General features: G+C 60.3%; 1 protein-coding gene across 1 annotated transcript in view; it reads right to left on the reverse strand.

Annotated features, from left to right (window-relative positions):
• The window catches only part of GTF2IRD1 (GTF2I repeat domain containing 1), an 88038-nt gene extending 73737 nt beyond the window's left edge, over positions 1-14301 (reverse strand). The window contains exons 1-7 of the mRNA XM_008058246.1: positions 14169-14301; positions 10937-11078; positions 7934-8089; positions 6151-6334; positions 5080-5390; positions 3539-3628; positions 1265-1348 (exon numbers count right to left, since the gene is read on the reverse strand). Of these exons, the coding sequence (XP_008056437.1) occupies positions 1265-1348; positions 3539-3628; positions 5080-5390; positions 6151-6334; positions 7934-8089; positions 10937-11078; positions 14169-14291 (1090 nt within the window). The 5' untranslated portion in view covers positions 14292-14301. The remainder of the gene's footprint in view (positions 1-1264; positions 1349-3538; positions 3629-5079; positions 5391-6150; positions 6335-7933; positions 8090-10936; positions 11079-14168) is intronic.
• Positions 14302-14890: the final 589 nt, after the last annotated feature.

Consider the following 14890-nt stretch of genomic DNA (forward strand, 5'->3'; position numbering starts at 1 on the left):
AAAAAAAAAAAAAAAAGACACCTCCTCCACGAAGCCACCCCTGAATCCCCAGCCCGCTGACACCTCACCCTCCTCTGAGCTAGCTTCTGTTCCTGACTCCAGCCACTGCATGTTCCTGCATGCTAGCGCCGCCGTGGCGTGCTGGTGTGTGCCACACCATCCGCCCATGACTGCAGACACATCCCCAGTTCCCTGATGAAACACCTCGAGACCACAGTTGGCCTGAGTCACCCCCGTCCAGGCCCGGCCCAGGTGGGGGCTCACTGTGCTCGACAGGCAGGTGGACGAACCTGCGGGTGTGTGAGGAGGCCAGAGAAGGGAGGAGGGGAGGGGAGGAGGGAGAGAAGAAGAGGACCGCCAAAAAGCCAGGAAGCCGAGGCAGAGGGCAGGAGAGAGGAGGGGAGTCCCACGCAGTCCGTTCCTGGCGAGTGCGCTCAGGTCAGGGCAGGAGGGTGGCCAACATCTGTGGACTCCTAGCCCAGTGCTTATTCTCCCCACCAACGTGCCGAGTCCCTGAGGCCACGGACACTTCTCTACGCCCATCCCCAGCCCCACTGTCCCCTCCTCTCCCACCCCGTGGTGCAGAGGGACGCCCCCGCAGCAGCGGCCTGCACCACTCAGGGGGCACAGAACAATCTCGCATCTCCTCAGGGACTGAGAGCCACCCCCCCAGGCCAAGGGCACACTGCGGCCAACCACCGGGCAGCAGAGCAAGGACCGCCGAGGGACACGGGTAGGAGAGGGCGCGGCAGGGACCGGGGGCCTGGCCCAGCCCCTGCCTTCCAGCCACCCGGCGGCTGCGCGGTACTCCTGGGCCTGAAGCCCGCGGGTGCGGAGGGAGCCCCTGGCCAACATCTGCTCTGACTCTGGCTCTATCCTGGACGCGGGGACACAGAGAAGGGTGGGGCGCAATCCTGGCCCTCAGGCAGCCAGCTGCATGCCGGGAACGTCACAGAGAGGGACGCATCAGGGCCACCACCACGGGGCTTCCACCGCGACACATCACTTGCCCACGTCCCCCGGCGGAGCCCAGGCCTGGGGCTCTGCCATCAGCTCCGCCCCCTGAGGAATCTGGAAGGGAAATATTGACACAGCCGCCCCCTGCCCAGACGGGAGGAGCCGCGCCGGATGACACCAGAGCTGAGGCGCGCGGGTGCCAGCATATGGCTCCCGCTGCCGTGTTGGGGAACACAAGTGACTGCCACGTAATGAGATGCTCAACACGGCGGCTGGGGCCACACGGCGGGCCGCACCGCCCACTCACCATATCTGCTGTTAAACAGGATCTGCACGCACTCCCGGAGCGTGTTGATATCCTCGGTTTCCTTGATGAAGGCGTCCCACTTCTCTATCAAAACACAGGAAGCACCAGTGGGCGGGGACCCAGGCCACGGCCACCACCACGGGGCTTCCACCTCCTACCGTCCACACCCTCCCCAGCCCCACACTGACCCAGGGTGCTCAGAGGGTCCCCCGGCATATCTGCTCTCTCCTTCGGCCATGGAGCTCGCCTCTGACCTCCCCACGTGGGCACAGCGGGCTGGACGGGCTCAGCCTACCCGTGCAGGGCCCGTCCTGCCCCAGACAGGGAGGAGGCTGGACCCCATGGAAGGAGGGACCGCGTCTCCATCTCGAAGATTGAGCCTGGCGCTTCCTCCGTCCACGGTACCCCAGCACTGCCCCTGGCGACGTCCCCCAAACCCTCAGCCCTGCTGGCCTCTCCCATAAAACCAGAGCCTTTGCCTTGACTTAATACTACTAACAAGTGATCACTTGGTTCATGACAATTAGGAAAAGTAGCCACCTTAATTTACTAAGTGCGCCTCTGTGCTAAGTCCTTTGTACAGATTATACCCTATTTAATCCCTCATGACAACTTTTGCCACTTTGAGAATTATTATTATTCCTACTTTGCCAACAGGAAAACAGGCTCAGAGAAGCTGAGGCTCTTCCCTGAGATCACCTGGTGAGACTCTCTTCCAGGTTGCGCTCCTGGCCCACTGGCCTCCCACGATGCTGTCCTATGTGGATACCCAGGCCTCTCCCCGCTGGGGATGGATCTTGTTTGGGGTGGGGTGGGGACAGTCTCCATTCTGAACCCAGGGGACTGGGTTTTCTTTGTCTTTTTGAGTTGGAGTCGCACTTTGTCACCCAGGCTGCAGTGCCTTGGCACGCTCACGCCATCCCAGCATTGACCTGCTGGGCTCCGGTGATCCTTCCGCCTCAGCCTTCCAAGTAGCTGGAACTACAGGCATGCACTACCACGTCTCACTAATTTTTCGATTTACTGTAGAGATGAGGTCTCGCCAAGGTGTCCAGTCCGGTCTCGAACCCACAGACTGAGACAATCCTCTCACTTCGGCCACCCAAAGTGCTGGGATTATAGGCTTGAGCCACTACATCCAGCTGATACTGGGTTTTCTTAAAGAGTCTCTTACTGGAGGTAGGGCCGAGACCCCCATAAAGCAAAACCGCTGGAATGTCCTGATTCCTTTCTTCTTGGTATAACTGAATCCCAACTTCTCCTGTTCTCAGTCTCTCAGTGTGGTGCTTTTAAAATTCACCCAAACATGTTTTTGATATTCCTGAAGGTTAATTCTGCTCCCTCAAGTGGAGGCTGGCTCAAGTTTTTGGTTTTTGATGGACAGATTATGGCAGAAGAGACAGCAATTTCTGAGGCTGGGTCATAAAAGACATGTGGTGGCCGGCCGTAGTGGCTCATGCCTCTAACTGCAGCACTTGGGAGGTTGAGGCAGGAGGAATGCTTGAGGCCAGGATTTCAAGACCAACCTGGGCAACACAATGAGACCTCGTTTCTACAAAAATAAAATTTAAAAATGAGCTGGGCATACACCTATAGTCCCAGCTACTCTGGAGGCTGTGGCAGAAGAATTGCTTGAGCCCAGGAGGTTGAGGCTGCGGTGAACCATGAGTGTAACACAGCACTCCAGCCTGGGTGACAGAATGAGACCCCAAATCAAAAAAAAAAAAGACATGTGGCTTCCTCCTTATCCCCTCTTAGATCACGAACTCCAAAGGAAACCAGGTGCCATGTTGTGAAGACACCCAAGTAGCCCTGCCAAGGCCAGCTGCATGGTGCAACTGAGGCCTCCTGCCAACAGAATGTGAGTGAGCTTGGAAGCATCCCCTCTGGCGCCAACAGAATGTGAGTGAGCTTGGAAGCATCCCCTCTGGCCACGGTCGAGCCTTCAGATGACAGCAGACCCATCCGATACCCTGACCTCAACCTCATGACGGATGACGGACCCTAAGTCAGAACCACCCAGCCCAGTTGCTCCCCAATTCCTGACCCCCAGAAAACATGAGGTAATACATGCTCACTGTGTGAAGCTTGGCGTTGGGGTAACTGGTTACCCAGCAACAGGTAACTATCACACCCTGTTTCTACTCATAGGCCCTTGGGTAGAGCTGTCCCTCTCTCTCACAAAGACCTGGTGGACACATCCCGTTTCGGAGAGCCCCTCCTCGGACCCTGGAGCGCCACTCTGGGCAGGGTGCTGCGTGGGCGCTGTCCTACCTGACTTGTCGTGGACGATGGAGAAGAGGATCCGCTTGGAGGCATGGACGTTCTGGATGAGAGGCCCAACAGGCCCGGGGGGCTTCTGTCCTGGACAAAGGAGAGAAAAGGGACAGGTTCCGGGTGGGCCCCAGGAGGCTTCCCCAGGCCCGGCCCCAGTACACGGGCTCTGGCTCTGAGGGAACAGCCTCATCTGCCGGGGAGACCCCAGAACAAAGCCCTGTGGTGATGGACTCAAGGCAAGCTCCCTGACCAGCGGCCCAAGACATTCTGCACCAGAATCTGCCGTCCAGATGCTAGACCAGCGAGCGAGAGAGAGGTCACCTTTTCCAGGTGGGGACACTTGTTTCAGGTGTCTTAGGTCTTAAAAACCCCTGGTCCACTCACACACTTTTCTCTCCTTATGATAATAACAACAACTCATAAGCACCTACTAGGTGCCAAGCATTGGACCCAGCACCTCACCATAGCACACTTGGGCACCGTGGAATGAACTACGTGGCAGACTTGTCCGGACGGACGGCCTGGGTCCACCCCCAGACTCAGCACAGCTACGGTGGGGCCTGAGAACATGCATTTCTCTCTCTCTTTTTTTTGAGTTGGAGTCTCACTGTCGCCCAGACTGGAGTGTAGTGGCCGCTCCCGGCCACCGCAGCCTCGACCTGCTGGGCTCCAGCGATCCTTCCGCCTCAGCCTTCCGAGTAGCCGGAATTACAGGCATGCGGTACCATGTCCTGCTGATTTTTTAAAAATTTATTGTAGAGATGAGGTCTCGCCAAGTTGCCCAGGCGGGTCTCGAACCCTCGGGCTCAGGCAATCCACTCACCTCAGGCTCCCAAAGGCGCGGGATTATAGGCTGAGCCACCGAGCCCGGCTAATTTTTTTGATTTATTGTAGAGATGAGGTCTCACTAAGTTGCCCAGGTGGGTCTCCAACCCACGGGCTCAGGCAATCCACTTACCTCAGCCTCCCAAAGCGCGGGATTACAGGCTGAGCCACCGAGCCCGGCTGAGAACATACATTTCTAACCTACTCAGGAGATGCTATTGCTGCCGATTTGCCATTTAATTATGACAACAGCTCCGGGAAGTGGGTACTACTAGCATCCCCATTTTATAAATGAGGGAACTGAGGCTCAGAGAGGTAGAGACTTGCCCTGAGATACACAGCCACCAAATAGCAGAGCCAGGAAATGAACCCAGGCCTTCCTCACACCTATCTGTTCCTTCTCCTATGTCCTCAGTGTCCTTCATCTGGGCTGGGTATGCAGTAGGTGTTCATTAAATGCTTGTGGGCTGAGAAACGTGTTTACTCCCTTCCCCTGCCCCTCAGAGTCCCCTCGGGCATCTCTTGATCCCCGGCCAAGGCCAGAGGGCTGAGCAGAGACCCGGGGTCTGAGGTGGTCTCAACTAGGACACCGACTGCCCAGCCTGACCCCCTTGCCAGGCACACACCCCCTTCCAGCCTGCCCTGGGAGGGTGCCCTTCCACCCGTGACCTTGGTTCCACCCCCGGGCTTGGCGGCTCCAGCAGCAGCCTTACCACAGCAGTCGGAGAAGTCTTGGGCGCCGGGGGCCTTGGGCTCCGGCCCGGGTCGGCCCAGGCCCAGGTCGCCGGGGGCCAGGGCGCAGGCGGGCGCCTCCTGCTTGAGCTCCCGGATGGCGTGGCCAGGCAGCGCCGTGCTGTACAGGAAGCTGGCCACGGAGGAAGAGGTGGCGGTGGGCGGCAGGTCCTGGGGTGATACCTTGGGGACCGGGCCGTGCAGGCCGCAGTCCCGGGACCCCTTGGGCAGCAAGGAGACGCCGTTCAGCTCCACCAGCGCCTTCGAGTCCCGCCCGCCGTCCTCGAGCGGCCTGGGTGATGGAGAGGACACATGGACGGGTTCATGCACCAGTCTTGCCCATGGTGTCTCTTTCCCCATAGCCTGTCTCCAGCCTCTGCAGAACGCAGCCGCTGGTGAGGTGGGCAGGGCGGGAGCTTGTGCCCCACTTCACAGGCAGGGACGCAGGCAGGGGTGGCCGGGACACGCTCAGGTCCCGTGGCTAGGGCCCTGGCCCTCTGCTGCAATCCACAGATCAGAGCCTGCCGGATGCAGCCGGCTGCTCCCATGCCCCATGCACCCCTTCCCTTCTCGGCTCACGTGTGGCCCTGGCTGAGACGGACTCCACCTTAAGCTCCGGGCTGCCTTCCTGGCTGCCCAGCCATCAGAACCACCCAGGCCCACCCTCCACTACCCCATCTCCCGTGGCCCCCAATTAGCCTGCTTTTCAACCTGAGTGAGGCGATGACAAGGCTCTCCCACTTCTGACACCCAGCATGCTGCCGGTGCTATTCTGTCCCAAGCTGTGTCTCTTCCGGTCTCTTTGCGAGACTTCCGTGAGGAAACGGCCTGGCTCAGACCCCACTCTAGGACCTCTAGGCTGGGAGCTCTTACCACCAGGACCCCCGTGGCCGTGTCAAGTCCCCTCCGCTCTGGTTGGGTGAGCGGCCATGGGCGGCTAGGGCAGAATGGCAGCCTGACGCCCTCCTGGCCTGCCTTGGCCCAGCTCTTATGGTCCAATCCCCGGGCCCTGGCCCAGTCCCTTGGGGGGGGCGGGGGGCGTCATCACTCACCTCTTGAGCTTGAAGCGGATGCGGTGGCTCTGCTCCAAGATGGCCATGAGGGCCTTGGGGTCATACTCGGCCGGCCTCCGGAAGGCCAGGCCCTCGGGCAGCCCCTGCACAGCCAGCAGTCCCGGCTCCCTGAGCAGCCTCTCATAGGGCAGCGGCACCACACTGGCCCTTCCCAGGGCCTCGCCTGCGGGGGCAGTCGAGGGGAGGGGCCTGGCATGAGAGGGCAGCCAGGCTGGGGTGGGGACTGCCACATCCCGGAGCTGGGGCGACGCTGAAGGGCTCCCCTTGGTGTGAGGCTCCCACAGGCCCCTTGTGACTCTGCAGAAGAGCCCCCCACGGGCTGGGAGGGGCTGCAGACAAGGCCCTGCCGTCTGCACCTTAGGGGCTCCCGCTGCCCTCCCTGGCCACGCCCCTCTGTACTCTGGCACCTAGCTGGGGGAAGCGGCGGTCTCAGGCGGAGCCTAGGAGGTCAAAGGGGTGAGAGAGAAAAGGGGGGACTCCCACAAGCCAGGCGATGACGGGAAGAGGGGTGTCGGAGAGATGGGACAGAGAGAGGTCGACCAAGCAGGCCGAGCGGGGGACCGAGGGCTGGAGGGCAGCCAAGGGGCCTGGGCGCTGGAGCAGCTGCTGTCAGGCTCACGCTGCAGCCCGACCCACAGCCAGAAAGAGGCTCCGCCCCTCACAGCCCGAGGGGGCCAGGGTGCCCGGAGGTGGGCGGGCCATGGGGATTCTGGGCACCAGCCTCGCAGTGGGCAGAGGTGTCCATGGGGACAGCCAACCTTGTGTGGCAAGTCCTCCCACCCCACAGCAGCCAGCGTGCCCACCCGGGGCCCCCTGGGCCTCCTGACATCGGAAGACCGGACGTTTTTCCTCCATAAAACCAAAGGCTGTGGTAAGAAAAGGGATAAGGCGAGACAGAAATAAATGAGGCGGGGCTCCTACGGACCAAAGGTCGCCTGGGGAGGGTGAAAGCCATGGCAGGGGCCCCAAGTTTCTCTGCAACCTGACCCTTCCCAAGGGAGGCCGGGTTCCCTGTCCTCTCTCTGCAGCAAAGACATGGCTAGAGCAGTGAGCCTCCAAGCCATCACTCAACCAACTCCCCCTGAGCACCTGCTGTTGCTGGGCCCTGAACTGCAGGCTGGGGACCGCCAGAAAGGATGGACACAGCCCCCGGCCCTGGAGAGCTCCCAGGCTAGTCGGGGGACAGGGCACTGAGGGTGCCCAGAGGGGCCCAAGCCCTTGGGGGTGGGGGATTTCCCGGAGCTGAGCCTCAGAGCGTGTTGCAGTGTCCACCAGACAGGGGAGGGGGAAGGCCGCCCCGAAAGACACAGCAGCACTAAGGCCGGGACGTGCACTGGAGATCGGGAATTGGCTCGGTCACTGGGCAGTGGGGCCCATGCCACTGAAGGGGGAGGACTCAGGGACGAGCGTGGTGGGCCCTTCTGCCATGCTGGGGACAGCGGGGAACCCTGGGGCCGTGGAGGGAAGCGCTTCATGGTCAGACGTGTGCTCTGAGTAGACGCCCGGGTTGAGGGGCAGATGGGAGGAGCTGGCCGAGGCAGCGGGGCCGTGGCGGGTCTGGGACCATTTCCAGGCGAGAGGTGGCCGGGACCTGGGCCAGCCGGGCAGCGGGGACGTGGTCCAGGCAACGGGCGTGGGGCGGAATGTCCATGCCTGGAGGGGCAGGGTGGGGGGGCTGGGGCAGGAGGGACCTGTCTGCTGGGCGGGGACGGGGGCTACCACCCTCCCCGGGGCCCCCAAATGGAATGAGGAAGGATCTTACTATAAAGAACATCAAACACCTCCTCTACCATCTTCCGTAGAAGGTACACGTCCGAGCCGTGCTCCAGGGAGGACCGTGGGTTGCTCCGGCCACCACCCTCGCCCCGCTGCACCTTCTTGGGGTGCTCTGCCTCCGGATCCTTCCACGGGGGCCCTCCTGTGGGACAGAGCACACGAGGCCACAGTGAGTACCTGTCTCACCCCACGACCCTTGGGCTGGGACGTCCCTGCCTGGTTTAGCCTCACAGTCAGGCACCTGTCGTGATGTACGAGAGAAGAGTGAATACAGAATTAGTGATTGAGCAAGGCTGATTGAGCAAGGCTTGCCCCAGCCACCCGCCGAGGGCCAGGGCTGGTCACCTCAGAGCTCCCAGCATCCAGCACGGGGCCTGGGTCTCGCCGCTGGTCACGTCTACCTTGCTGTGTGACCTCAGGCAAGTCCCTTCCATCTCTGAGCCTGTCTGCGAATGCTCATGGGAGACCAGCTGGCCGGGCTCAGGCCTGGGATGCCATGAACGCCCGCTCCATCAGTCCCTTTCTGTGCTCTGACACGGACGGTATGTCTTGACCCGTCTAGGCCTGTTTTCTGCTCTGCTAAATGGACAGACAACGGGCACCCCACCCCACAAAGAACAGGTGGCTCCTTGTGGAACATGCTAGAAGCTACATGGGAAAGGGGCTGAGACAGGGTCCCCAGCCCCCTCCCAGCCTGGTGCCTGCTCTCCTCTGGGATCTGTGAAGCTTGGAACAAACCAGCCGAGCTCCTGAGGCTATAAACACTAGAACAGCCTGGCTCTGGGAGGCCAGGTGCACCTTCCCCGGGCCCCACCAGGCCCAGGCCCAGGACCCTGCCGACGCCCACCCCACCAGCCCAGCCCCCGCCCCGACCCCAGAGAGGGCACAGGCTTTGAGGGCTGCGTGGGGACTGGCTGGGAAAGCGGCCACACCCCAGTAACCATGTGCCCAGTGCTGGGAGATGCCCTTCCTTGGGACGGCTGAAACCAGGGATGGAACACAAATGCTAATGACAGTAACCACAACAGCTGGAGCCTATTGGGTACGAACCAAACGCCAGACACTGCGCTAAGCGCTTGCCAGGTGTGAATTCGTTTGACTCTCAGACCAGCCCATGCCCACCCCTTTCAGGGATGAGCAGGTTGAGGCCGGGTGGGTATGGATCCAGGCGGCCTGACTCCAGAGCCTGTGGTCTTTTTCTTTTTCTTTTTTTTGAGGTGGAGTCTCACTCTGTTGCCCAGACTGGAGGGCAGTGGCCGCTCCCGGCCACCGCAGCCTCAACCTGCTGGGCTCCGGCGACCCTTCCACCCCAGCCTTCCAAGTAGCTGGAACTACAGGCGCGCGCTACCACGCCCGGCTAAGTTTTTGATGTCTTGTAGAGATGAGGGCTCGCCAAGTTGCCCAGGTGGGTCTCGAACCCACGGGCTCAGGCAATTCACTCACCTCGGCCTCCCAAAGCGCGGGATTACAGGCTGAGCCACCGAGCCTGGCGAGCCTGCTCTCTTAACCACGTGATGGACCGTGGTCTCAGGGCCCAGAGGTGTGGGCTCTGACGCCCACTGCCATGTTGACCCTTAAGTTGCCACTTAGGTGTGGACCACTGGGGTGTTGACCACTTAGGCACCACTAAGGTCAAGCTGACCTTGAAGTCACCACGGCCCGGGGTAGGGTGGAGGCGTCTGCCAGAGGCCAGGACAGCGGAGTGAGGAAGGAAACATGGGACCAGGGACAGGCAGTTCAGCACAGGGTAGCCCAGGTTGCGCACACAGGGTGGCTGAGAGGGGCGAGGGTGGAGGCAGGAGAGCAGCTGGGTTAGGAGGGGCCCTGCGGGCAGAGACAACGGGCAAGGGTTAGGGACGACAGAAGACTGCTCTGGCTCAGGGTTCCCGCCTCCCAGCTGGAAGGCTGGTCTTTTTGGGGAGTGACCTCCCTGATGGTGAAGGGGTGAAACAGAAAGCGCATAGGTTTCAGAACTAGAGATTTTTTTTTTTTTTTAATTTAGAGATAGCATCTTGCTGTGTCGCCCAGCTGGTCTCAAACTCCTGGGTTTAAGCCATCCTCCTCCCTCAGCTTCCCAAAGTGTTGGGATTGCAGGTGTGTGTCACCTCAGGCAAGTCCTTTCCATCTCTGAGCCTGTCTGTGAATGCTCATGGGAGACCAGCTGGCCGGGCTCAGAACTGGGATTCGATGAACGCCCGTTCCACCAGCCCCTTTCTGTGCTCTGACACGGACGCTATGTCTAGGCCCCGGTGGTCTGCTCTGCTACAAGGAGAGACAACGGGCACCCCACCCCACAAAGCACAGGTGGCTCCTTGTGGAACGTGTTGGGTTACACCACGCTTGGCTGCAGAACCAGAGATCTGGTTTTGAGCTGCCTGGATCCATACCCACCAGGCCTCAACCTTGCCAGTCATGTGTCCCTGGGGAGGAAGCATGTGCCCACTGGGCCTCGGCTTCTCCTCTGGACACTTGCTGGGAAAGCAAGCTAAGTGCCCGGCCCCGAACCCTGTCTACCACAACAGGGGCCCTCCATGGCTGCACTGGACACCGGACGTGAGCCCACTCTGTCCCCACGCCTCCATGATGACAGTGACTATGACAACAACAGTGCCTACCCTACAGGGTGACATCAGGATAAGTAAGTGAGGGTCCGAAAGGGCCTGCATACAGCAGGCACTCTACAAATCCTCATGGAGCAAGTGCACAGGGTCTCTGTGCCGAGGGACACACAGCTAAGAGGGAGGACTGGGCAGTAGTTCTGGGCCTCAGTGTCCCCATCTGTAAATGGGCAGATGGAGGGGGTGGGCTCTGGCCGCCCTGGGGCTCAGCCGGCCCGTCTCCATCGACTCAGGGCTGCTGAAGGAACCCACAAAACCTGGCCGTCCCGACAATACCACATTGGGAAGCTCGAACAACCCCCTTGGCCCAGCTCACCCTCCGCCCGGGGCCACCTGGCTGGCCCTGGCCCCTGGAGCCCTGGAGTACTCACGGCAGAACCTGAGGAAGTCGGACTGCAGCTCCTTCCGTGCGTTCAGAAACATCCTCCCCTTCTCGGTGCCCACCACGAAGGCACTCTCATCGTGCACGGCGACGCAGGCCACTTCTGCGTTCAGCTTGGAGAGCGCCGAGCACTGTGGAGGGAGCAGGCGTGTGAGCCAAGGGGCCAGCCTTGGCGGTGGGATGGGTGCTCCCGGCTGCCTGAGGCCCCACCAGCAGCTCAGGGAGAGTCACTCTCCACTGCTCCTGGCCTCAGACTCTGCAGTGGGAGTGAATGAATGAGCCCCAGGGGTTGGCTACGGGGGCTGGTGGAGGACAGATGTCCTCTGTTCCTCTCCCTGGGGCCCTCCTGACCCATAGCGGGCTTCCTGTCCTACCCCTGTCCCAGAGACAATCCCGTCCTGTGCTCTCTGGGCCTCTCCCAAGTCCCGGATGAGCAGGGGGTAGAAGAATCCCAGAAGATCCAGGGCTCAGACAACCTGGGGCTTCAGTCCCACCTTGGCCGTTTCCTGCTGGGGGAAGAGGCAGGTCACAGCCCTCTTGTGGGCCCCAGCTCCCAGGGTTTCAGTGGGCTTGGCTGTGGGGTTTCAATGGTTGGCAGGACAGAATCCCTACACTGGGACACTCTGTGCTGGAATACAGGCGGCTGGCTATGTCTGCAGCCCCAGGGTCAAGGTGGGCAGCCCCACCGCACAGAGGCCCGAGGACAGGGGTCCCTGCAACAAGACCACCAACATCTCAGCTTTCTGACCTGCCTCACCAGGGAAATGCTGCCTGTAAAGCCTGTGGCATGCAGTTGGCACCTGATAAATGCTGGTTTTTGTCTGCGTCAGGGAGAGCTAATTAACTGACCGTTGCCCAGCCTGGCTTCTAATCACAGTTCTGAGCTGTGTGATCTAGGACAGGTTCCTCAACCTCTCCGAGCCATGATCTTGCCTCTTGTGCCAGCCCCAGCCTGGAGCTGCCCTGGAGAGAAAGCTGGGGACAGCATGGGGCCAGCCGGCCCGTCCCCCAGGTCTATGGGACATTCAACTTCTGCTTTCTATGATGAAACAAAAACCCACGGCTCCCTTTCCCTGTGGTAACACTGCAGAACAAGTCACAAAAAGTACAACACATAAACTCAGCAGTTTCCAGGGAAAGAGAGCCCATGAGAGCGAAGGAGACCCTCTGTCACACGGTCACTTCTCAGTTGAGAAGCTGAGGCCACGCAGGGAACCCACCCAAAGGCACACAGAGCCTGGGGCCGAGAGAGACTAGGCCTGAGCCAGGGGCGGGGGAGGGGGGCACCACTTCCGCCCATGCCCTGCAGACAACCAGGGACCCCGGCCCAGCGCCCTGCAGGATGCCAGACTGAAGTCACTGCCAAGAAGTGTCATTGTCACCTGTGAGGGTCCCTCAGGAAACCCTTAAAGGGCCCAGGGTCGGGGGGAGCCCATCTTGTTCGTGTCACTGGGATAGCTACAGGGTCATCTGTACAGCCTCCAAGGAGGCTGGAAACACCCTCTAGCCCAGCTCTGTCCAAGGGAACGTCCTAGGACAAAAGACGCGTTCTATTTCTGCACTAATATGCAACCACCTCTGGCTACTGAGCACTGGAAATAAAGCTAGAGCAACTGAACAACTGCATTGCTTATTTCTATTCATTTTAACTAGTTGGGTTTTTTTTTTTTAAGAGACGGAGTTTTGCTGAGATCATAGCTCACTTCAGCCTCAACCTCCTGGGCTCAAACAATTCCTTTGCCTCAGCCTCCCGAGTAGCTGGGATTAGAGGCTCATACCACTCACCTGGCTCCTTAACTCATTAGAATTTAGGTGCAAATAGCCACATGTGGCTAGCGGCCGTGGTATTGGCCGTCGCTACCCATGTCAGCCAGGTCTCCACCACTGACAAGCTATCAGTGCTGCAGACACAGGACTGAGCTCCTGGCATCCCTTCCTCTATACAAGGGAGGGGTCACCATGGAGAGAGTGGCACCCAGCCAGCTTCCCCAGGGGCGTCTCCCACCTGGGACCCCAATACCCCCTAAGCAGCCAGCCCTTTGAACGGCCTACAGCAGGAACAGCCTGAAGGAGGCCCTTTGTCCTTGGAGAACCACTGACTCTGCACCTGGAAGTCCGCTCTCAGAACTGGCCATGCCGGGCAGGGCACGGCGGCTCACACCTGTAATCCACACTTTGAGAGGCCAAGGCGGGAGAACTGCTTGAGCCCAAGAGTTCAAGACCAGCCTGGGCAACATAATGAGATCTCATCTCTACCAAAGTAAAATTAGGCAGGTGTGATGGTGCACACTTGTAGTCCCAGGGACTCGGGAAGCTGAGGCTGAAGGATCACCAGAGCCCAGGAGGCCCAGGCTGCACTGCACTTCGGCCTGGGCAACAGTGAGACCCTGACTCAAAATTAAAAACGGTCATGCTGTGTGACTCTGGGAAGCTCTCTGAAAAAAAAAAAAAAAAAAAAAATCAACGTGACAACGTCCTCCTCCTCCTCTGGGAAAAACTGCCACAGGTCTAGGTATGTAGGCATCAGTGCCAGAGGCACTGATGTACAAAGTCTGCAGACTGGGGATGACAGCCTTCTTCTTTCTTTTTGTTCTTCATTTTTTTTGAGTTGGAGTCTCACTCTGTCGCCCAGACTGGAGTGCAGTGGCCTCTCCCAGTCACCGCAGCCTCGACCTGCTGGGCTCCGGTGATCCTTCTGCCTCAGCCTTCTGAGTAGCTGGAACTACAGGCGCACGCTACCACGCCCGCCTGATTTTTTAATTTATTGTAGATATGAGGTCTCGCCAAGTTACCCGGGCGGGTCTCGAACCCGCGGGTTCAGGCAATCCACTCACCTCGGCCTCCCAAGGTGCGGGATTCCAGGCTGAGCCCCCGAGCCCGGCATGACAGCCTTCTAACGATTCGCTGCCCACATACTATCTTACAGGCGCCCTGCTAGGTCACACTTGCCAGGCTCATCCCAGGGGCAGGATGGGAGCAGTTAGGGCGCTGCAGGGACAAGGCGCTGAGGGCCGGGAACCAGCAGCGATTCCAGGGCTAGATTTGTATGCACTGACCTCACTCGAGTCTCCTGCCCTTGATGCAGGCATCGTGGCCCCAGCTGCAGAAGAGGGACGCCGAGGCTCGGGCCAACGCAAGTTCCTCTGAGACCACGTGGGACCTGAGCTCTGACGTCTCCCTACGAGGCCGGGTGCCCCCTGCTCTGGGCCCGGGGCACTCACCATGGAGTCTAAGGCAGACACGAGGCTGGTGATGATCTCGTCTTTGCGGGTGAAGGCGGAGTTCCAGCGGTCAGGCCCGCAGCCGTTGGCGGGGCCGTCACAGCGCTTCCCCAGCAAGGCCATGGTCGCCTGGGGGAGGGAGGAGGCAGCGGTGGTGGGCCTGGGGCACTGGGCGTGGCCCACGCGGTGGCCGCCCACCCCAACCCGCCTAGGCCCGGACTCTCTGGGCAGCTCCAACGTCCCAGGTCGGATGAATCCAGGGCTGGCCTTCCCGTGACCCAAGGGCCTTTCTGCATGTCGGAATTAGAGCCCGAGCAGGCCTGGGCACAGATGGCAGGATAAATGACAAGCTGTGGCACGTCCCCCCGCCGAGCCTGCACCAGGACCAGCCTGCCGGGCAGGTCCCAAGAGTCAACTCCCCCCGCGCATGCAGCTTTGAATATGGCTCGGCTTTGCTCACGCACCCTCCATAGCTCCCTACTGCTCACATCAGCTCACGCTTCCTGGCCTGGACTCCTGTCCCTTGCCCCAGCTTCCCCTCACACCCCACATCCCAAGTCCCTCTAAGCTTCCCCACCCCCAGAGGCGCCAACGCCCTTTGCGCGTCCCTCCTCTGGTGGGTTCGGTTCTCCCTGCCTCAACTGCCCTTCCTGGCCCTCCCACCACCTGCTCATTGTCCTCGCAGCTTTTTAATTATCCAGCCTGCTGGGAAGGTGCCCGAC

This window comes from Carlito syrichta, unplaced genomic scaffold, assembly GCF_000164805.1.
Source record: "Carlito syrichta isolate Samal-C Ts95f unplaced genomic scaffold, Tarsius_syrichta-2.0.1 Scaffold303266, whole genome shotgun sequence".
Lineage (NCBI taxonomy): Eukaryota > Metazoa > Chordata > Mammalia > Primates > Tarsiidae > Carlito > Carlito syrichta.